This window comes from Cryptomeria japonica, chromosome 8, assembly GCF_030272615.1.
Source record: "Cryptomeria japonica chromosome 8, Sugi_1.0, whole genome shotgun sequence".
NCBI lineage: Eukaryota > Viridiplantae > Streptophyta > Pinopsida > Cupressales > Cupressaceae > Cryptomeria > Cryptomeria japonica.
The window spans coordinates 408507814-408532393 of NC_081412.1; the positions used below are offsets into that span (position 1 = coordinate 408507814).

The window sequence follows — 24580 nt, forward strand, 5'->3', positions numbered from 1 at the left end:
CAACTAACTAACTGACCGCTGTAACTCATTATTACCGACGACAACATAAACATAATATGACAACATAACATAATGATTATTCCCGGCAACATCATCCCCCCCAAGAAAAGAAGTCGACTCCGGACGACTTAATACAAAATAGAGATGAATGGCAGGAACTACTGACACTAGTCGAGCTCGAAACTTATACACTTGCCGCGTCCTCGCCTGAAAACCCTTTTCTGCTACCATCCGATGCTCAAGTGCGGATTCCACCATTATTGCTTCCTTTGACATCACAGTCCTCCCATGCCTAAACCAAACTTGTCTGCAAAACATGCTTTTCGGTCTCAGCCTCCACCAACTGCTACTCAAATGATACTGTCTTCCTAGCCAATTTGTCCTCGATAGCCACCCGCGCTGCCCTCTCGGCATCCAACTCCTGGGTACGCTGGGCTATGTCTCACGCTAGTACTGCCTCCAACCTGGTGGTCAACTCCTCCCGAGCCCTCTCTGCATCCACCAAGGCAACCTCATGTCCAGTCGAGACATACTCCAAGTTCCTCAAGCGTACCATTCCTACCTGGAGGTGGCCACAACCCTTTGGCACAAAGGCTAGGAGACACCTCAAATCCTCCATCACACTCCCCAAAGGCTGCTAACTGAACTGAGTAACTCTCTGCTGTCATACAATTGTGCGGACCTGCAATGCCTTCCCTCACCAATGGTTAGCTTCAAGCTTCCTTCTCACAGTACGGACAACCACAACACTTACCGTGACATCTCTAATGCCCTTCGCCCAACTCCAACAAGTGTATTGTAGCTCAAAAATAGACTGGGGGTCTCGGGGCAGCGCCCCAACGGGGTCGAGGGGCAACGCCCCTCGCGGGGTCCGGGGGCAGCGCCCCAGGTGCACTCTCTGGTCGTCGTTTTTTTTTATTTTGTTGTCCACTGTAATGTCCCCGATGGCACCCCGGCCATACAACCTCCCCGTACGGTCAACAACCTCCTTTCCGTACGGACACACCTCCAGCATACGGACAACTCCTCGTGCGGTCAATATCCCTCCACCGTACGGCTGTGTTTGTTTGTGCGGTGTACTTGGCGTGCGGGTGTGTGCAATCTCCTTCCTCTGCGTTGTTTCCCTTTATTTATTTTCCTCTGTTCGCCTCTTCGATTGTGCGGGTTAAAATAGCCACCGCACGGTGACCCCGTGGTGCCACCATGCGGTGGACACACGGTGCCACCGTACGGTGGGCACACGGTGCCACCGCACGGTGGACACGCATGGTGCCACCACACGGTGCCACCGCACGGTAGACCCGCAGTGCCACCGCACGGTGACCTCGCGGTGCCACTGCACAGTGGACCCGCGGTGCCACCGCACGGTGGATGCGTGGCCCCACCGTACGGTGCACTTTGCCTTTTCTTTTTTTTTTTTTTTTTTTTGTGCAAGTTGTACGGTCACCTGGCGTACGAGTTTTTTTTTTTTTTAATTGTCCAGATTCGGCTCGGGTTTCGTGCCTCCAGGATCGCCTTTTCTCGGTTTGCCTCGCCCGAGGGTCTCCCGTTGTGGTCCTGTGCCTCTCAAGTCACCTGCTCGGGCTCTCGAGTCCCCTTCCATCCTCTCGGGTCCCCCTCCGGGCTCTCGGGTGCCCTTCCGGGCTCTCGGGTTCCTTGCGCGCTTCGCGTGGTAGGGTTTCAATTTGGACCCGTTGGTGGCAAGTCTATTTTCAGTGGCCATCCCAAGACATGGAACCACAAATTTTACAGGGACCATGGTCTCCTTCCCGTACATAAGAAGAAGAAGAATAATAAAGATTTTGAAGGCTGCGGCCTTCCACACAGGGTTCCAATCGTTGCCGACACAATTGATCTTGGGATTCTCTACGTCACCGAGGTTTGGGGCGTCTCCCTTCCAATATTCTATGTATTATGGCAGGTACACCTCCTCTGTTACTTGCTCTGGTTCCTCTACTTCGAGCCTATAGCTCTGGAACATTTCATAATCCTCCATCTGCCAATGGAAGAGCCCGTTCAATGACCCTGTCTCATCCTCGGAGCACTCTCCTAGTTTTAGAATCCCTTCGTCGTTGGGCTCCCTGCAGCCTCGTCCTTCGTTCCTCAGGTTGCCTTCTCCTTCACCCTCCGATTCCGAAGATGATGCCAGTTCCTCACTAACTAACTGTGTCCCGAGGTCTATGATAAACTTCCTTCCTCCATTCTCCGTAGACAGAGTGTTCTTCTTCCAGTTGTGGGTGGCCTTGGCTGCCACTAGCCACCCTCTCCCTAAGATCGCATCATACCCTTTTTTCTTTAGTGGGATTACCACGAAGTCCAGTATGAAGGGTTGCGTCCCGATGGTAACTTGTTGGCCCATCATTGTCCCGATGGGTTTGATTCCATGTTGATCTGCTCCGAGCAGATTGAATGTAGATGGCCACAGCGTCGGCTTCCCCAGCGTCGGCTTCCCCAGCTTCCGCCAGGTTTCTTCTGGAATAACATTCACTCCTGATCCACCATCGACGATGGTATCGGTTAGAATGGTGCCAAGGATACCCATCTCCACAATGGCTGGGTTCCTTCTTGTGTTAACTGCCAACAGCATGGGGTCTATTGCAGACCCCCCAGGAACATCTGTGCGGTGGTTGGTATTGGTGCGTGGTTGGGAGAGATTATTTAGCAACGCCGTTCGTAATTGAGGCATTGTCTGGAGGAGGTCGTGTACCTTCACAGGCACCTCCAGTTTTAATTTTAAAATTTGATTTAGTATAGCATCCTCCGCCTCCGGTCGGCTGGAAGTACTCATTGTACCCTTCGCCTTCGCCCTTTCTTGTATCTCTTTCTCAATTTCTTCCTATGCTTCCCGTGCCCTTCGCTTCTCCATCTCCGGGTCTGGGCACATTGCGTGTTTGGCTTGGGTGCGGGTTACGGCCAGCACTTCCTCTTCTTTGGTTTCCTCGACATTGAGCAAGTTGACGCTGGACTTCGGGCAGGTGGCGTCTTCGTGGTCTCCCGGTCCGCACCATTTGCACAAATATTGTGTGGCCTCTCCCTTCGGGCAGTCTAGGGCGAAGTGCCCCCACTAGCTGCACACTCTACATTGTACCATCGGTCGACCTTTGGAGTCGTATTGGATCCGGCTCCTTGTGTTGTTATTGTTGTTTCGTCTCCTATCGGTTATCTCGGTAGCCTCTCGAGGTTGCATTGTTGTTTGCTTGTTGGCCCGTACCCGCTGGTGCGGACGTTGTGGCCTGCTCCGTGAACAACACCTGGTTCATTTGCGTATTCCGGGTTTTCATGTTGTATGGGCACTCCTTGGTGGAGTGTCCCATCACTTGGCAAATCTCGCAGAATGCCTTCTTCGGGCAAGTACCCTTTGTGTGCCCCTCCTCTTTGCACTCAGTGCACCATATGTCCCCTTCGGTCCGTCCGGTGCTTCTCATTGTTTTGAATTTCCTCCTCATTCGCTCCATGTCTTTCTGGAGCGCTTGCACCCGTTTGCCAGCCTCGCTGTCGCTGCTACTTTCCTGTGACGAGTCATCCCCCTCGGACGAGCTATCCTTCTTCTTTTTCTTCGATGTCTTGGTCTCGCTCTCGAGATCCATCACTCTATTGTATGCGTCTTCGTACGATGTAGGTGGAACGATTTTCATCTTTCTTCGGAGGGAATGCTTTAGTCCCTCCACGAACCATCGCTTTTTCAACCCATCTGCTGGTTGACTCTCCATTTTTCCCAATAGTTCTTTCAACCGCCGACTATAGGCTTGGACAGTCTCGTTCTTGTTCTACTTCGTTCCATAGATCTTAGTGACTATTTCGTTGTCATCTCTCAAGCGGAACTCTATCCCAAACTCCTCCTTTAGGTCGGGCCATGTGCCGACTTTGGCCTTGTCCATATCTGAGTACCAGTCTATGGCCACTCCTCTTAAGGTTGCTGGGGATTGTGTTACCCATTCGTCTTGGTCGGTAACACCGTTCGCTGACCATATGGTTTCGCACGTTCGACAATGGCGGACGGGATCTTCCTTCTCGTCGCCATTGAACTTCGGCAGTTTCTGTTTACTCCCCATCGATGGGGGTCGTCTTCTTGGAGGTGGTTGAGGCTGTGTCTGGGCCCCTGCGCCGCTCCCTCCGGTCCCTCCGGTGTCGGTGGTGTGTCCTGCGTGGGTGACTGGAGGTACGGTGTTTTGCTTGCTGAGTGTGGCACCTACCGTACAGTTATCCTCCCCTTCGTTGTCACCCGCACCCACTCCTGGCTCCCTTTGGCGATCCTCACTTTGTGGTGTAAGGGATAAGTTTCTGAACCGATCCCGGGTCTCTTCAACTAGATCTCTCCTTAACCTTGTTTCCTCCAGAAACTCTTTGCTGCTTCGCACCCTACTGTGTTCTGGCGACGCGTAGAAATTTCCGTTGGCTTCTGCACCCTCCGTGACACCTCCTTGGTTCCCCTCGGGCCACCCTTCGACAAGTCGTCCTTCGGCAAGTTGCCTCAGCCTCCGTCTACGTTCTACTTGTTGCTCCAGAATCAAGGCCCTTTGCGCGGCCTCCCACTCGTCCGTTTCTGCTTTTTTATTTCTATCTTTATTTAATATATTGGGCATAAATCACTTCCGTACATAGCAAGCACACGCCATGTGCACAAAAAAAACTTTTATTATTTTTCCTTTCGGCCACAATTTATCTCAACATTGTGTCAGGATTATTATAGGGTTCAATTTCCCCTTCGCCTCTTGCCATCATGCTCTGCGTCCCACGACGATTGTTCTGTTTGCGTGTCGTCGGCCTCTGGGTTAATCTCACCGATGGGTAGGCCCATCGTGTTTGTGTGCCATCCGTGTTTTCCGTTCCCGAGTACGTCTAGGCAACGGGGCCAAATGTTTGCCACGTACGGTAAACGGTTAAATGCAGAAAGTAAATGCACAGAACATAATGGAAATTTATTAAATAACCAGTCTCTGTATTAATTCAACAGTCCATGTACATCAAGTGCTTATAACATTACATCTGATACGACTATTATCATGCCACTACGAAGGAAAGGTACGCAATATATAATACCCGAAGGGGTGCGACCAACCGTCGCGTCCAATTGCCCTTCGGGACGACTAACTAACTGACCGCCGTAACTCATTATTACGGATGACAACATAAACATAATATGACAACATAACATAATGATTATTCCCGGCAACAGTTGTGGTTTGTCCCATTAGGGTTTCCACGTAGACATTGTGTTCCTTTGTGTTCTAACTTGCGTGTGTAGTCAATTAAACTTTACAAAGTATTGCTATTGTATCTAATCAATTGTGAAAAGTAAAAGATTATTGATATACTGATTCATCCACCCCTCTCAGTATATTTGTCTGCTCTTCATGTTCCCTTCCTAAGCATCATCCATTTCTAGAGGTTATCATATGACTTTGGTCCTTGTAGGCTAACATGGTGATTAGGGGACCCTTTTGAGGGTGTTTTATGGCTCTTCAGCTGACCTTTTGGTTCTTATTTCAGTATTCTTTAGCTTAGTGTCCCAATTTATTTGTGATATGCTTTCTGGAGATCATTTGGGGCTCTTTGATACACACTATTTTTAGTAAGACACTTGGACATTTAGATCATAATTACTATATATAGTAAGTCATAGGATGATCAGTGGGCATCATGGCTATATCTGGAAAGTTGGTAGGATTAGTCTCGTGAATTGTTATTGGCATTTATTGGAGTTTAATGATTTAATTTAATTTATTAAAGACTTATCAAGCATTGACTTTAATGTTATTGATTATATTAAATGACTTTATGAGAAGGGGTTAAAAGAGTTAAATATATTAATCTCATAAAGTGATTAATTAAAAGCCATAAAGGGGGAGCCAACCATGAAGTTTTTAAAGCATCAAAAAAGCAAATAATTTAAAATGATATAAAAAGCCAAGTGAGATGTGGGCTTTGGGGAAGATATAAAAAGCTCATTTGAGAGTTTTTTCATATACTTGCGTTTGCAAATTTCACATGGAGATCTTAAGCAAGGGTTTGTTGGTTTGTGAAAGCCATAGATTTTTGAGGATATGATCCCCCAAAGAGAACAGTGTTTGCAGGTGTGGAAGATCACCCAAGAGCACTCAATTTGATAATCTCATTCAGAGGTTATAATTGTGCTTCATTGGATTCAATTCATCAAAATTCAATCAGATTTTCAAGAGATTGAAAGGGAGCAGATTGAAAGTTTAAATTGCAGATTAGAGGCATTGGAGGTTCACAATTGCTGGCTGTACCATCTCCAAATCATGACATACCTTTCCTAGGGCCAACGTGGGGTTTGGGAGTGAATTTTCAGATCAGATTCAGACCCTAAATCAGGCCGTACCAGTCTTGATCAGCAGCTGTCCTCCTTTAGTCAGCAAATTCATCTTTCTAGCTGGAAGTTTGGGGTGTTGTGTTGCCCATTGAGGTGTTTGGACTGGGGTATGTTCAGTATTTAAATTTGATGCAAATAATAATTGTGGGTTTGGTGAAGTTATTTATCTTTTAGTATTAGGAGTTGTTTAATTTCATTTTCCAGCATTCATTTCCATTATATTCAAAAATATCAAAAAAAAATAAAATTGAAAAAACAAAAAATAAATTAGAAAATACACACTTCAAGAAAACAAATGTCCAGATCAGGGTGGGATATTTCACATAGCTCTATTAATCTTGTTTAGACCACTTCTTTTCTCATTTAAGTCCAAAATTGCATTAAAATCTCTCCTGATTGTGAATTATTATGGATTCAATGTTCTTATCCTTGTGACAGTAAAGTCCCAAGTAGCTTGTTTTTCCTCTGTTTTAATTGGACCATAGACATTAAACAATACAAAGTCCAAATTTGAGCAACTTACTTGGTAGGCCATCCAATTTTGGTGAAGCTCAATTTGTGTCATTGTCACATTACCCTCCTTCCATAGTATTCCCAGGCTGCTCGCAGTCCCAACCGCACCATGGAACAAGCCGGACTAGGATTTGCAATAGTTAGTGAACTCAACTGTATCTTCTATACTCAACTTGGTTTCCGTAAGTAGTACAATATCCAATCCCAGTTTTTTTAGATAACACTTCACCATGTGTTGTGTGTCAAGGGCATTTAAGCCCTTGACATTCTAGGTGGCGATCTTCATTGCCCTCCAAGGGAGGATTTGCATCCCTTGGATCTGGTCATATATTCCTTAATCCTTATGAAGCCTTTTTCAATAGCCTCCCCTTCCTTTTTTTGTTTTCTTGTCTTCCTACCATGTCCAGTACCCTTTTTAGTCTTCCCAAGCGCTTTGGAGGCAGACAGACTTACACACCTCTGATCGATAATACCTAAATCATTTAGATTAGATTCTCCCCCCAAATCCCATTTATCCGAATCCACTTCGTCTTCTGTCATTCTGCTATCTAAAGCCTCTATTCCAACATCGTTCAAATTAATTTCTTTTTTATTTGTTTTAGGGGTCATGCACTCCTCTGGCTATGGGATCAAAGTCGCCCCACTAATCATTTTGGTCTTATTATTTTCATTTGAAACCTTGATTATATTCTTATTATTTTCCGAACTCCCTAAAATAGCCGCACCCGAAGAAGGGGCATGCTCCATGTTTCCGTTTGCAATTAGAAGTAGATTGGTAGTTTTGGTAGGTTTCATGGGAGTTTCCTTTCGCACCCATCTCTTTAATGATGGTCTAGGGCAATTCTCTTTGCAATGGTATCTGCTACGACATCTCAAACAATAAAAACACTTTTCTTTCTATCAATCTTTTGCTCCCAAAATCCACCATTGGTGGTTAATCGAATGATTTTTGGGATTGGAAAAATTAAAATTAATTTAACATATGCATATAATATAGAATCGTTATCACTCATGTCGATTTCGAGCTTTTGCCCAAGTTTTGAGCCAATTAGTCAGAGAGAATCTCTAGACTAATATTCAAGAAGTAAGTTGTAGAGTCTTATCCAATATGCTCTTTTGCAAGGTGTAGTTTTTAGAGGATTGAAATTCCTTGTCCATCTTTGAGTATAAATCAGAGATTCACTGAACCACCATGGGGCTTCCGAATGTTGTTTTGATCTTCCTCCAATTCAAAGTCCAATATGAAGAAATTTTTGGGCAAGAAATTAATTGTAGCCTTAATCGCTTGATTCGCAGCCCAAGCCGTAATTTCCTCTCTGCTTGTTGTGTGCTCGATTACTTTCACGATGATTGTCATTTGTTCTAATGCTTCTACAACTTTATCTACAACTAAGATACATGAATGTCCACAGGATTAGCTTTGATAGGAGAATATGCAAACACATCATCTTTTGTATCGCCAATACTCTTTTGTTTATCTGATTTTTGATTCCTATTTTGATCTGCATTATTCACACCTTTGTGCAAGTCTCTGCTCCTTGCCATTTTTCGGAAGTAATATTTTTTTTACAGTTGATATTTATTATTTTAGATCATTATAATAATGTAATTTTTTATGTTGTTTATTGTGAGAAATAATATAGTTAATATTTGATTTTAGTTTTGTAATTGGATGGCCATGCCACCACAACATTAGAAAATCATTTACTTCTTAACATTTATATTTTTAATGATAATCTATGTGGTTCTCTACCAGATTTAGAATTTTGTATTTTATGGAAGGATTGCAACTAAAACTAGCTTTAGTTATTTTAATTGTGAGTTTGTAATTTGAAAGGCTTGCCATTATGCTAAGCATTTCATTACTTCCAGATTTTGTAATAGTTGCAATATCGAGCTGTGCGACTTGCCATCAATGTAGAAGCAAAAGAATTATGAGCATTTTGGTTAGTAATAGTTTTATTTTGCAATATAAAGTTGTGTGACATTCCTTTTGCTCCATATTAGTAATAGCTTCATGACAGTCAATGTAAAATTTTCTTCTATATCTTATAACATTTTATGGGCATCAATTGACCCATGAATTCCTTACAAGAGCCTGCTTAATCTCTTTGGGGAGAAACCTAAATATTCCATTGCTGAACTTTTTACCTCTTATTCATGTGGTCTTTAATTGCTATACTTGGGATACCTATCTTCTTTTGATTAGACATTTGGAAGCATAAAATTTGTTCTTATCGGGAACAAAGACGAGGATACTTCAATGTTCTTTCATTGCTTGTAAATGTTGTCTCGGTTTTGTGTTGCACTTTAGATTCTGTCAAAATTGGGTTCTAATGTTTGCTACTTTCCTTACCATGCTCATTTTGTGTCTCATTAATAATGTTAGGTGCCACGCACGCTTGCCACATATATAATATGAGGAAGTCGATGAGATCATCCTTTTTTATTTTAAATGAATAGAAATATATAAAATTTAAGTATAAAAAGGAATTTAGAATTCTCTATAAAAGTTAGAGGGGTTGAGACCAAGTGGTTAAAGTGTTGGATCTTGTTGTGGAGATCCAAGTTCAAATCCCCAAAGTGACATCTAAGGTGGAATTTTCAAGTGATGACTCTTGAGCTTCCACTATTTGGATTCTAACAGTAATTTCTAAGTTATTTCTTTTAAGGAGCTAAGCATTGTTTTGCTTGTAAGGAACTAAGTATTTGTATCAGTTGGTTGAGATGCTTGTTTATGTTATATTTGTAGATTATCAGAAATTATAATAAAAAGAACTCTACAAAAGCATTGGCAAGGGTTAGATATGTGTGAAGGACTTTTCGATGAAGCACCGATTTGGTAGTAATTTTGCAATGTCTATTGGCATTGATTGATGATGATAAACTTTCTAAAAGTAGGTTACTTTTATGGCCTGATAAAGGGCTCCAATCCATGTATTCTATTTTATAGCACATCTCTTCCTTAAGCAACATGCTTAAATAGAAGTAATACCATTAGGGATAATTGCAGTAAAAACATGCATTCTAACTTAAAGCATATTCCTGAATCCCCATGAAACAAAATTCAATAGCCGTCCTTTTCATATTGGGCCTTGTCATTAACCTATGCAATGGTAAAGTTAAAACAAAATGTTATTTTTGTTTATAACAGAATCAGAAACATATTTGAAAGCTCTTTTGTATAATTAGTTTGGTTTAAGTCATTGGATAAGAGTTTTTGGAGTGACGTTATGATTATTTTGATGGTTCTTTTAATAGAAATTTTGTTTGATATAAGATTCTGTTCTTTTACAAAAACTGATGACTAGAGAAAATTTTGTTGAACTTTTGTATAGATCAATCACCAAATTATTATTTTTGGTTGCAGGTTTCAGAGGGCAGAAAGCATGAAGTTCGCCATTTAATAGAGAATGCTGGACTGGAAGTATGATTTTTCTCATTTTTATTAATAAAGTTCTCTTACTAAAATGAGAAATGGACATGCCCATTCAAAATACTGTACATTCATTGTTTTTAATTTACTCTATTTTTTGCATGCAATTATATTAACAATAGTTTCTATATGGTCTTCATTTTCTGTCCTACCTGTCTATGTATAATTTAGCCTTTCTAGAATGTCACTGCTATTCTTGTATCAAGATTGGGACATGATTCTTCATTTGTAACTCTAAGCATTCCACGATTATGCTTACACTCACCACAAAAAGAGGCTGAAGAAATTTGGTTGCCAACTATTGTACCCACATGAAAATTTTCGTATTGTTCTAAGTTGTAAGCTAAATTCTCATCTTTCCTCATTTGTAACCCATTCTTGAGGCCTTGTTTGCAGTATTTGTCAATGATATCATCATCAATTCTAGTTGACACTCGTGCAAGACCTATGGAATGAGGTTTTTGAGCAAATTAGGCAAAGTGGAAGCAACAATTTGGATATGAGGAATGGCATTGAAGTTCCAAGGAAGGGAAATTATCATTGAGATTTTTGTAAGCTATCTTGATGGAGAGGTAATTTCATTGATTTCAAGTGACAAAACAAGATACATGGATTATGAGAAGCATGCCTTGGGGAAATAATGACAAGTCCCAATTATAAAAAAACTCAAAAATGCCTTCGAAATACCTAAGTGTGCACCAAGGAGAGTGAATGTCATTTTTGGATTAAAATCACTTGAGTGGAAAAAGTGCATGCAGTTTCCAATGTCAACAACAAATTAGAATGTGGAAACCACATAAGTGATCCAAAAAGTACTTCTTCAATCAATTGGCAAAACTTGACATCAAAATAAACCAAAAGGTGACTTACTTCCTTATGGTGCGCGTAGCCACTAAAATATGAAAATGTTTTTCATAACTTTGGCTGGATTTGGAAAAATATTTTAATAATTAAATGTTAAGCTGTCAAAAGAGCAACAATCAAGAGACAACTTATGTTAATTATTTAGTCGGAGTATAAAGTCACTTATATGGAACAAAAAGGATTATTATTAAAAAAACAAGGGAATTTAAAATAGAATTCCTGAATGTTCCACAAAGGGATTGTAAAATGAGGTTGAGATTACTCATTTGATTCATTCTTGGCATTTGATATTTTATTGAAACCCTAGTTGTGGAGTTGAGCATCACCCTAGGATGAAAATCCTAAGGTGAAGATTGGCTTCGAAAGTGAAAGATATTCTCTAGCCAATTACATAGGTGGATTCATATAGGTTTCACAGTTGTGTGTGTGGAGTATGAGATTGGGTTGAAATGATATATCCTTCTAGGGTTTTCCAAATTTATGGGTAACAAATTTATAAAAGTTTATGTAGGCAAATATAAATTTGTAGTGCTTCATATGTGAATGGTGAAAAATGTAGAAATTGTATGTGTTATGTGTGTGTGTGGAAAAGAGAACAAAATACCATGGGCTATCTTTATCCAAAAGTCTCAAGCATCAAAATACAACAATCTATGAGACTAAGCCTCATTTGGGCTATCAATATCCAAAGACTTAGAACCATCTGTGTCACAATCACTCTCTGCTTGAATTGGATCATCCAATGGTAGCCCAACTAGTCCTAGTTGGATCACCTCCTTGTCAATCTGCCTAACATCTTCAAGATCAACATCCTAACTCACTGCTAGAGTTTGTTGATACTCAACAGTTTGTTGGTCTTGAAGTCTCAATGCACCATGAGTTGCAACTAGTTTTTTAGTTCGTTTAGAGGTAAGCCTATTTCTCTTAATGAAATGGATGAAGCCATAGGTGTGTTGGTTGAAAATTTTGTAAACTTGGGGAAATATACAAAATTGTGGTTTCAACCACAGTGTGTGAGTAAAACTCTCCTAATTAAGGGAAGGCTCCCCCTATTTAACTACAACTTTGAAAATAAAATAGGATGGGAAAGCAGTCTTTCTTCTTCTTTCAAGAAAGGCAATATCCTTTTCTCTTCACAGAAAAGTGATAGCGATTTGATATAAAACAACAGTAACAACTTTCGAAATGAAATGAGAGAAAGAAAATGAAGTTTCCTGAAAGCTCAAAGACTTCCGTCACTTCCTTCGGGACAGAACAACAATATCAAGCTCAAAGTCTTGATTATGTGAAGTCCTATCTACCCTTTTCTATACTAATTTTATTAAGAACAAATTATAACAGCACAAAGACTGAAATATCTTATTCTTTCTACTCAAGACAACAAAAACAATTGTGAGCTCAAAGACTCACAGCTATTTCTTATAAAATCTACTTACTTCTAAACTCTGATAAGAACACGTGTAAGCACAAAGTCTTACAGCTTTTTCCCAATAGAACTTCTACTTTAACTAAAATAATATCCAATACTTGCAGCTCAAAGACTGCAAATCTGATTCGATTAAGTTCTCAAAGAAACACTTGCAAGAAAGGTAATATGGAACACAAACTCAAGAATGTAGCACAAAGACTCAAAGCTTGAGCAATTTTCTTCTATTCCTTTCAATTCTTCGATTTACACATAAAAGCTCAAAGACTTCTTTGCTGCAAATTTGGCAGAGTTTTTGCTTGCTTTCAAAAAGATAAAGATTACAACAGACCGCTCAAGTATTTATAGAAGAGGAGCCTCGAGAAAAAGGTGGGAGGATCCTAACTAACTTGAGAGATTCTCTCAACCACCAAGACTTATTCAATAACTAACTAAGACTTATTCCAACTACAGTCCTAACTGAACTCAAACTGTAGTTGCCTTACATGTAATTACAAAAGTGCAAGTAATGACTTATCTTGCAATTTACAAAAAGACTTTTACATGTAACTTGTCAAAAGAAAAACTACGACTAAAAGATTACAAATCTGGAAAAATACAACTAAGTGTTAAAAAAACACTTAAGCTACAGTATGGAAAGACATGAATCCTTTGAACTTCTGGATGATCATTCGTAGCTCATCAGGATCCGGTTCATGGGTGTTCTTGGCCACATTCATGGTTTTCACGATAACATCGTCGCAACGAAGGATTGTGGCATTATTTCTCTCAAAGGAAGATTGAATTTCCCGCAAGTAACCTTGATAAGTCACTAATGCTTGAATGGATGCTACTGAAAATGGTTCACTTTTCCACTCTTGACGGATCTTCAACTGTAGATCAGAAAGAACCTTTTCTCCTATCAACAATTCTCCATCATGACCCATGATGGTGCAAGAAGCTTTTTGACAATGAGAGACCATATCCTGAAAAACTTCCATTCGCAACCTCATAGCATCATCAATGTCTTCAATAAGTGACTTAAGAACAAGGGCTTTATTCTCCAAGAGCTCCTAATATTCCAAGTACACAACTCTTGAAGGAATTACCTGATGTTCTAGAAGAACGCTTAACTTTTGCTAAAGAATTTTAAGCCAAATAGTCAAGCTGTCTTCTACCTTTTCCAAGTTCCGTTTGAAAGTATCAGAAACTTGGTTCAATTGTTCTTCAATGGTTTTCAACTTGGCCATCATTTGGAAAACCTCCTTCAAGACTTGTGCACATAGATTATGAAGCTGATCAACCCAAGATTCTAGTGCTTGTACCTTTTGAGCAGCTCTCTCAACTCCTTGGATTGATTCTCGTGCCTTGTAAGAAATTGTAGGATTACTCACTTCACCAGTCGGTTTTGTGATTTTACGAATAGCTGCAACAAGTTGTCGGTTGTCCTCTTCTAACTTATCTTTCTTAGCTAGAAGTTCATCGTATCGTTGCATTAGTGAGGCTACAAAATACTGGACATCATGTTTAACCACTTCATGCGTTTGCTTGCCCAATTCTACCCTTGTGACTTTGTAATCAGCAGCTGACATCTCTTCAAGTGGCTTATCTGCTAGAGGTTCAACAATTTCAGCCACCTTCATCTTGTTGCTATCAACAGTTACTCTTGAGATAGTCTTGGCCTTTTTAGCAACCTTGAGTCTAGACTGTTTAAGTTGTTGATAATCAAAGGCATCGGGTGAGATTTCTTGCTTCTTCCTCTTTGGGGTAAAAGAACTAAGCCATGGAGGTAAAGCCATCAACTCTCCTTCAGTAGCAGCTGCGAGTAAAGGAGAAGCAATTTCTATTTGAATAGCCGTGGTCACCCTGGGAGGAGTATCAGTTTGGATGGCGACCATGGTTTGCTCAGTAACCAATGGGCATGAAGATTGCCTCATAAATTCTTCAAAGCCAGAAGTGGAAGTATCAATCTCTGACAACTGGATACATGCAGGGGTATCCTCAGGAATTTCCAGCACACCCTCTTGTTGATGATCAAGGGGCGGCTCAAATGCTGAAATAGGAACGACATTCTGAGGAGACTCTTCCACTATTATGTCAGGAGGAGAAAGAGGCGTCTCAATGGAAACTGAGGAAGGAAAGTCATGAGGTGAGTCCAAAGCTAGAAACTTAGGAGTATCATCAGATTGCTGTGCTTCTTCTGGATTATCAGGATCGATCACCTGCACATGAAATCGTGACTTTTCCTTTCCATGAACTGTCGTCTCCTTAGGAGGAAGCACTGCTGCCCGACTAACTCGCAATTTGATCCTGGTGCCAGAAGATGATGCACCTTCCTTAATTGTCAATCTGAATCTCAGACTTACGTCCAAGAGGCCCCGTAGAGTCATCTTCTTTCCCAACCTTGATCTTGCTGAATCTAACACCATTACCTTTGAGCCAAGTGTTGGTGTTAGCCAAGATAGGCTGAAATCTTTCAAGAATGGACGTGCATTCTTTATGCGACCATTGGATTAAAGGAAGTGGAGCTTCCTCAACCCTTCGTGAAATATATTCAGGATCAAGTACATACCCATCATCAATCATCCCTTGTGGAATATCCACCAAGTTCAAATAAATAACCTGTTCAACAGTAAGCCTGCAATACTCCATCTTGAGAACCTCCACTTCTGTATGGAGATCTACCTAGATATCCTCAATACGATGCATGTGCACGAAGGACTTTTTGATCTTTTCCTTCATACCCCGGTAGTCAAAATCAGCTCTGGACTTAAACCTTTTGAGTTTAATTTCCTGCATCTCAGTCTCCATAGCCTTGGCTTTGACAGAAGTGACAAGAGAATACCGGCCAATTTTCAATGGGTTTGTTGTAGAAATCCCCATTCCGACCTTATGTCTGACAGACTGATGAGCGTGCACAACCATGATTTGCCTTCCCAACTCCATAAGTATGATCTTATCAATCGGGTATCTAGGGAGCATGTATGGCTGCCCACTACAACATCCGGCTCTCATATAGGTAAAGGTCGGGAAATGAAGAAACACGCACCCATACTCATTCACTCTTTCCCATGGCTCATCTGACACCCTTTTGTTCTTTAGAGTTCTGTCAAACTGGCACATGAAGTAACCGAAGAATGCATCTTGAACTCTTCTGAAATGCAATCTGCTGGGTCTCAAAGGCAGCTGATCATAATATTCCCATACAGGTATACGTGAGCGGTCACCTTTGGTAGAAAGACTAGGGAAATGTCTGAGTGACGCTGCCAAATACACTAAGTATGAATTCATGTAGAAAGTCATGGTGGAAGGGACTGCTGCAAGTTGTTCGCACAAAGCATCGCTGATAATCTCTCCCCATGATATATGATGGGATTGCCTTATGAACATGGTAAACTGATACATCCAGGGTTCAAAAACATTGGAGTGTTCAAGACCCATCATCCTGCTGAGGAGAGTTATGATGTCTCCAATTTCCCACTTAAAGTCACAGCGGTACAACTTAGCCCACCTTGAAAAGGCAGCTCGTGGCTCATGGATCCATCTGTTAATATGATGTTTGCAGTCTTTTTCCCTCTTGACATAGTACTCGGCTGCACTATCTTTTGAAATTTCCATATAAATAGGTGCTGGCGGTATTCTGAAGACTTTCTTAGTTGTATCTGTGTCAACGCAGATTATTGCTTCACTATCATCATTTTTAATGGTTCTTGTCTCCTTGTCAAAGCGATGGGCGCAAGCGAGAACAAATTCAGGTTCTAGGGCGGCCACTAGGAAAGAAGATGCGTGATGGATATGGCTGTCCAATAGGCGCTGCATATTGCTATCCTGCGGATCCTCCACCCTCTTGACAAATTCTGACATGTCCACATGCCCTATCTCTGTATCTTTTATGCGATCCAAAGGAGATGAAACTTGAGACGGTGAAACTTCATTTTGGTACTTGTCATATTTATACTTCATCTTCTTTGGAATTGAAGATGACGACAAATTTGACATTGAAGGACAACCTGGTATATTGCGATGAAGACTTAAAAGTGTTAAAGCAACATCATAATCAGTTGCAACTAACATTTTTCCTTCTTCAAATGGGAAGAACTCCAACCCTTGCACTTCAAGTTTTTGTGAGAGAAAGATGGGAAATAAATGGGAAATGCTAGGAATCTTGACTTTGACCAATTTTGGATCTTGAGGAAAATTTTACAAGTATACAAGTTGGGAAAAATGCACATGCAATCGGATTTTTAAAACCCGAATGCAAGTATACTTGTAAAACAGAAAATGGAGAAATGAGTGAAAAAGGAGAATTAGACTTGCAGGAAATGATGTGAACGGAAAGTACGGATATAGGCGATATGGATGGATAAAAATGAAAAGATTTTGGGAATGGGAAGAACTTTGAACATGCAATCCGGTTCTAAAAACCTGATTTTGGAAGGATGGGTATTTTTCAACTTTGCAACTTGGAATTTCAACAAAAGATGGTTAATTATTTTTTTAACCGTAAGGGAAGAACAATGATTTTCATCCAACTTGTAATCGGGATTTAAAATCCTGAATACAAGTAAAGAGGGAAAATGGGGAAGAACAATGCAATTCAAAAATTGCTTTACAAAGGGGAAAATCTCTCTCACAAAACTGATTTTTGGGGCAAAATAAATATGTACACAAATTTACAACTAGAAAGGAAAAACAAGCAAGAAAATGAAACAAAGAAAGGAAATAAATCATACCTTGCTTCAAATTGAAAATTCCTCTTAGAAAAGATGATTAGTTTTTGAAAGAAGAAAGGATAGCTCTTAAATAGAGCTTAAACTGCATTCAAAAACCCTTGCCACGTTTTACAAAAACGCCTTGGGAGAAAAACGTGGCATCAAATGCAAATCCAATGGCACAAGAAGTGGCCAAATCTCCCTCCAACTTCAACACCTAGGTGAAGGAAGGCAAAACGACCTAGGAGATTGCAACTTCGTGGAGTTTAGATCCCCCAAAATGCGGATTTAGGAATCACGTGGTAAACCGTTTGGCAGAAAATAAGGGTTGAATCATTCACCAAAACAGCAGCAATGTGTCCCATAGCTCACACAAATCGCCTTGCAACAAAAACGCCTCCTTGCTCCATGAATTTCTCCACAAAAAATTGGGAAGAATTTGTGGCAAATTTGGCTTAGTAGAGGAAAATCGGGTTTTTGGAGGATAAATACAAGTTTCAAATTACATGCAATAGAGAAAATCGTGTTTTATTTCCCATATAACAAGTTTAAAATGTCACTTTTTCTTCAACAAGGCAAAATCGGGTTTTGAAAATGCAATTACAAGTTTAAAATTCCCCAATTTGCACTTTATGGAGAAAATCGGGTTTTTTGGGCAAAATAGCAAGTTTAAAATGTCACTTTATTTCATTTCTAGGCAAACTCGGGTTTTGGAGAGAGATGTGCAAGTTACAAATTACTTGTAAAAGGAAAATAAAATCCCTACAACAAGTTTTAATAACTTGCACATGTAATAGGGGCTTAAAATCCCTATTACAAGCAAAAGACATTAAAATAGGGGTTTTAGAAAAGAATTACAAGTTATTTATAAATATGCAATTTAAAATTAACTTGTAACTTATCCAACAAATCCCTATCATAACTTAAAAAGCCAAAAAGCATCAAGGGGGAAATAAAAGGTAAGTTAAAAGTTCTTTTTTCAATAAAGTGCACTTGTAATTAGCCAAAAATTTCCCTACAAAGACCAAAACAAAAGAAATCATTAAAACTTGCAATTCAAGGGAAATTTCCCACTTGCAGTCAGGGGGAAAAAAACCCGAAATTAAAGGAAAGACATAGCAAACGAACCTAGAATGCGATGAAATTCGAAACGTGGTTCGAGGATGGACCGAGGATTAAGCCAGTCCAAGGATTAGGCGAAATTCTGCCTCGGGAAGTGTGCCATAGAGATTTTTTTTCATTTTTTGACAAAAATTTCATGTAATGGTCCTTCATTTTTGAAAACAAAAATGAGGACAACAAGGTGGACCAATTTCTTTCTTCAGCAGAGGAACTAGTAATCTGTGAGAGGAAACGAATGGCAAGTTGTTTCAACTCTAGTTTGTCCTTCCCATGAAACTTCCACCATCCAATGGGTTTTTTTTGCAATCGTGGCCCTATTCATCCCAGCCTCAGGTTTGCTGAATGTAGGACCTTGAAGATCGGAAAATTGAAGCCATTTCTCTCGAAGAATGATTGCCTCCTTGGTGCTATACATTTTATGAAGGGCTGCCATAAGCCCCTCCATCTCATCATCCTTAGAAGGAAGCATTTGTCCAAGTCTAGGTGCATACCTCTTCAGTTAGGCAGCCATATGAAGAGGGGAGTTAATTGTGTTCCACCTCTTTGTGACAATAGGCCTAATATGCTCCTCATAGAATTGCAATTCAAGATCCTTGTTAGGAATTGCTTGTTTCATTTGATCAAACATGCTATCAAAAGTCTCATAGATCTCTCCAAGTCTAGGAGAGTGTATATTTGCATACCTGATTACCCCCACAACAGTTGATATGATAGAGCAAATATATCTACGAGCAACATTTAAAAAATTAAAACTTCTAAAATTAAAAATTATGACATTAACACTATTAATAATGAAAATTTCAAAATTAAAATTTAAAAATAAAAAGTAAAACAAATTACAAACTCAAACAGTTTTTCTTACTTGATATTGGACCACCAAGTGTCATTAAGTACTCTTTTCTCTCACCACCTTCCCTTTTTTGGTCTTTGATTGAGCCCACTTTTTCCAGCCACCAATGGATCGTAGAGCATCTTGCACCTCCAACATCCTCTCTAGCAAAATAAAAGAGCTAACATATCTAGTCTCCACTAGTTTGAGGAATTCTTTCTTTGAATAAGACGGAAATAGTGCAAGTGAAGTGAGATGGTTACATACAAACATTTGTATGTCTCTAGCCTTTGCCACTGCTATTGTCACCCAATATATTTTGCCAATGCCTTTCAAAGCATATACACAACATGGAGTTTGAAAAATATGTTTGTAAGCGCTCTCAATCATCAAACCATCTAACTTACAAACACGAGCTGAATTTGTCACAACTTGCACAACATTAGAAGAACCAACCTCCTTTGTGGCCTCCTTCAAAATGGCAAACTGGAAATCAGCATCCTTAAGTTTCCTAGAACAATCAATAGCTCTAAGAAATTATGAACCAGCAGGGCATGTAACAATATTATTAATGAGTGGCATATGTCAAATATTAGTCCACCCATCCTTGACAATGAAACAGCCAGTCCTAATCCATGTTTGCCTCATTTCTTCCATCGACATGTTCACTTATGAATATTGTTTCTCACAGAGGGAGGTACATAATCTATGTTCTCTAGGGGGGGCATAAGAGGGTCCAACTTCCAATGCATCTCTCAACATAGCTTTGAAATAAGGTGAGCTTGCCAAATGAAATTGAACAGCATAGGAATAAAAAACAATTGGCTACAGAATCAGCAGCTTGCTCATGGTTTGTGTATTCATTAGCCCTACCACTGTATTTTTCTCACCTGTATCTGAAGTGGCCTTCCTCTTCCCTCTATCACAACTCTCTCCATTTGATACATTGGAAGAGGCATGCAAATCAGTAGACGACTGTTTCTTATTGTGAGTTGTACCAATGATTTTGTCCTCACTCATTCCAACCAACTTTGCCATTTCAACCTGCTTTTCCAATGTTATATCATCACAAACTTTAACACTATTTCCACTCTCACCCAATAGATGGGTTCTAACCCTAGTGTAGCTCCCATTGTAATCAGTGTTGCAAATATGACAAAGCCTGGTGGTCAAAATTCGTGGCTAACTGAAGCAATGGTTTCTTTGGGTTGAAAGGGCATTTTGCATATTTTAGAAGAGAGGGTGAAAGGCATGCAAAACAGGTCTTGTGGAATAGCACCTGAGGTTGGATTTTCAGAAATAGAAGGGCCTAGTGTTCACTTCATTTTCACTTTTACTACCCTCATGACTGGCACTACAGCTGCTGCTCATTTTTTGGTATTTTTTTTATGTTTAGAAAGTCTGAAACCAAATCAATGATTTTTTTTTCAATTTACAGAGTTACTAACAAGCTAAAAACTTAGAAAACGAAATAAAATGACATTGCTTGACTGTAGCTTCAAATTTGCAGCTAATAAGTTTTTCCAAACTTGAAGCAAAGGAAAATGTGATAAAATGTGTACAATATCACCTTTGAATCTCCCTTCCTCATTCCTACAACAGCCTTGAAGGAGCTAAACCGCGACGAAAATCCTCAGAGCAAGAAAGAGCACACACCTAACAACAAACACAAAATGAAATGAGATGATGTTTTCAAGTTTTAGGGGATATTTTAGGGTTGGAAAGTGGCATGGGGGGTTTGTGGGACCCCCATGCCACTTTAGAGCCAATCATATTTTAAAACAAATGCTTTTTTTTTCATTGACTGGAAGTCTTATTTCCACAGGGGATATGTGGCTGTCCCCGAGATAGTCGAGGGACCTCCTAGACATCCTCAACCGTCCCAGGGATTGCTAGGCATACCCTGGCATTTCCTTAGCGTTTCCAGCATTTCGAGCAATTTGCAGATTGGGGGGGGGGGGTGGGTGCAGCAGGGGGACGTCCCCAAATGTTTTGCCATCCTTGAAATGACATGGGGGATCTAGGGGTGAGGACATGTCCCCGTGTAAGCTTGAGTATGTGTAATTGTTGCTACTTATGCTTCTTGGGAGCTTGGCTTTATGTTTTTTTTTCTCTAGACTGCCTGTGTGAGCCATATTCGTACTCCCTTCCCAATACAAAAATAAGATAAATAGGTGATGTAATCACACAAACAATCAGATAATCAAGCTATCAAAATAAAGTAATAAATACATATTACTGTGCTTATGCTCGTCTTCGGTTATTCCTTTTTTGTTTTCATAAGAGGTGATTTGAAATTTACTTCTTGGTCGAGCTATTGGTATATTTTTTACTGTTTCTCTAAAGTTTTCATATCATTATGACTAGCTGGTAATTTGTGTTTGCCCTCTAGGCGAACAGTTTAATGCATGCAGACAAAATACATAACAAAGAACAATAATGCCATAGATTTCAGATAAGCACAGTCATAATATATTAAGTCACACAATGTATATCAATTTTTACTGTTTCTCTAAAGTTTTCATATCATTATGACTAGCTGGTAATTTGTGTTTGCCCTCTAGGCGAACAGTTTAATGCATGCAGACAAAATACATAACAAAGAACAATAATGCCATAGATTTCAGATAAGCACAGTCATAATATATTAAGTCACACAATGTATATCAATTGCTAGCCAACAGAAAAGATACCATTCCAATCATAATCGTAATAATGACAAGTTACATCACATGGTATATAAAGGTACCGAGGGGGTGCGAGGGACAATCATCGCACCCGTAACTACCTACCTTCGGTTACATCACTAAACAAAGTACTTCCTAATTGCTTAATTACTTATTATTCTCGTACGTACAATATACTGCCAACATCATCCCCCCCAAAAAACAAGGTCTTCTCCTGACGACTGAAAACAAAATGGGATGATCAATAGAAAAAGAAATCATGACTAAGAATGGGGCTGAGGAAGCGTCCTTGGTGAGGATGGTGCCGATGCTCATGGTGTGGCTGCCAAGCATGCCCGTAACTCTTAGACCTGCTCAGTCCTCAACTTCAGGTCCCTCTCTGCAACCATCTGTCGCTCCATAGCTGTCTTCACCATCATCGCGGCTTCCAAGACTTCCTTATCCTTTTTCTCCACCATCTCCAAGGCACTAGCGAGACGGTTCTCCAACATAGCCATGTCCTCCCGAGCTTCCTCCAACCGTGCCCCTAAGGCATCCTTTGCCGACCTCTCTTCGGCCAACTCTTCTTCCAAGGTAGTTCTCTTTGCGACCCACGAGGCCTTCTCCCGAGCCAACTGCTCCCTGTGCAACTCCTCCATCTGCTCGAGGCGAGCAACCAACTCCTCCCTCGCCGACACGGCCTCTTGCCACTGGGTCTCCGTACCTTGAGCAATATATTGTGTCCTCCTCAGCTCATAGTATGTCTCACGGAAGACCTGCTCTATTCTCCACAACAGTGACCGTGTACTGGTCTCGCCAATCTGCTCCTAGAGACCCTAATCTTCCATCATCTGCAAGGTCTCCGTAGTAGGCCACCCCCTTGACTCCAAACACTTGACAAAGTGTGTCGTGCACCTATCCCTCATAAACCCAAGCAGCTGCTCCAATCGTCTGTCTGTCCTGGCATCTCCCTGGGACCCTGCCGAGGCTACAATCCTTCGAGCTTCGGCGGCCATGTCCGCAATAAATTGCTCCAAATCCTTGTCACCCTCCACTCTCGGAGATGCGGGGACACCATGCTCCTGGGTATCTTGGTGAGGACTCTGCAGTGGCTAATCATGAGGGGGGCTCTGTATCAACTCTTGCTCCTGCTTGGGACTCAGCACCAACTCACGAATGGGTGAATGGTCTTCCTGCACTATCCACGAGTTCTCTGGTGAGCTATCTCTGACCAAGTCTACAATCTCGTGAGGGCTCGGCAATTCACGCTGTGGGGAGAGGACCGCTGCTCCAACCGGTGCCATCGGGGCCATCTTATATCGACTCAGCTAGGCACTCATATCCACCTGAGAAGGGGTACCACTCTGCACATTCGCTCCACCCCACGGTGCCGACCCTACTACTGAGACTTCCACTGCTCCCACCATCTCCCTACTCAGTATGGTTTCCTCTATCAGAGTCCCTCCCTCAACTGCTCTAGCAGCTACTATTCCCATCGCTCTCTATGGCTTTGGTGTTGCAAGCAAGGCCACCACTGCCATGCTCATGCCTGGAGGGGTCATGTCTATAGGTGCTCTCAACTGCCAAAAACCTGGGACCAGCACAAAAGTTGTCATGGCGCCCTGAGGTGGCATTGGCTGGATGAACTCACTCTTCCCAGATGACGGTGGAGGTGTGAATAGGACGACTGTAGTGGGTGTGACAACAACTGTCTCAACAAGAGGGATGGAGGACGTGGTAGCAGACTCCGTTGTCTCTCTCTCCTCTGTAAGTTCTCCCCCTCTGCCAACCATCCGAAAACTCCCTGTGCTGGCGTGGAATAAATCACTGGACGGTGCCTCCGTACTCTCTTCGCCATCCTCCCGATCTGTGTTGGCCTCAGACTTTGATTTGAAACCACCACTTGTCGCTTCCTCTTCTTCCCTGTTTGCAATTCACCTCCTGGCCCTAGGATATCCAAACAGGTCCAATAAAAAATAGGTGGTTGGTTAGGAGCCACCCGACCGCTTGGCACGAGAAGGTCCTGGGTCCCTAGCGGTATCTCCTGGCACACTGCGTCAAGAAATAATCCTATGGTATGGTGGGGCATGTAAAATGTGCGATGTTGCAACCTCATAAACTTGTCCATCCGGTCTGCCAAGGGGGATGCTCAGTCATACACCACCCTATTCCTTGGTCCATTCATGAGGACAACCTGGGCAATGGCGATGTCGGATGCCCTACTTACCCCTATGAGACGACTCTTCAATACATCCAACAGGCATTTCCACTTCCCTTCACATAGAAAAGTCTTCTTCAGCCCTCTGCCCTTGCTTTCATGCTTCAAGCTACCCTGTTCCCTCTGCGTGAGATGGCTACGACACATCAACTTCAAGAGCGTCTCTTTGAAGTTGGCGGTAGTTTTCTGATTCTTGTCAATCTTCTTTCCTTGAGACCCTGGAATGCCAAAACCTCTCGTAAACTCCTTTGCCGCAAATGAAACCACAATCTGGTGGTGTTCATAATCGAACACTAACTGCCGCTTATGCCTGTCATACGCGTGGATCATGCTTCTGAGCACTACCTCGAAATTCTTAATACAAAAGATGGGCATTTGGATAGCCTAATGCACCTGTGCATGTCTCAACTGCTTCTTGATGGCATCGTCGTGGAGTGTCTCGAACCACCACTTCCTACAATCAGCCCCACTCAAGCCCTCG

General features: G+C 41.3%; 1 protein-coding gene across 1 annotated transcript in view; it reads left to right on the forward strand.

Annotated features, from left to right (window-relative positions):
- Positions 1-24580, forward strand: part of LOC131028583 (putative ribosomal large subunit pseudouridine synthase SVR1, chloroplastic) — a 225056-nt gene that overhangs the window by 109972 nt on the left and 90504 nt on the right. The window contains exon 8 of the mRNA XM_057958895.2: positions 10218-10274. Coding sequence (XP_057814878.2) covers positions 10218-10274 — 57 coding nt within the window. The remainder of the gene's footprint in view (positions 1-10217; positions 10275-24580) is intronic.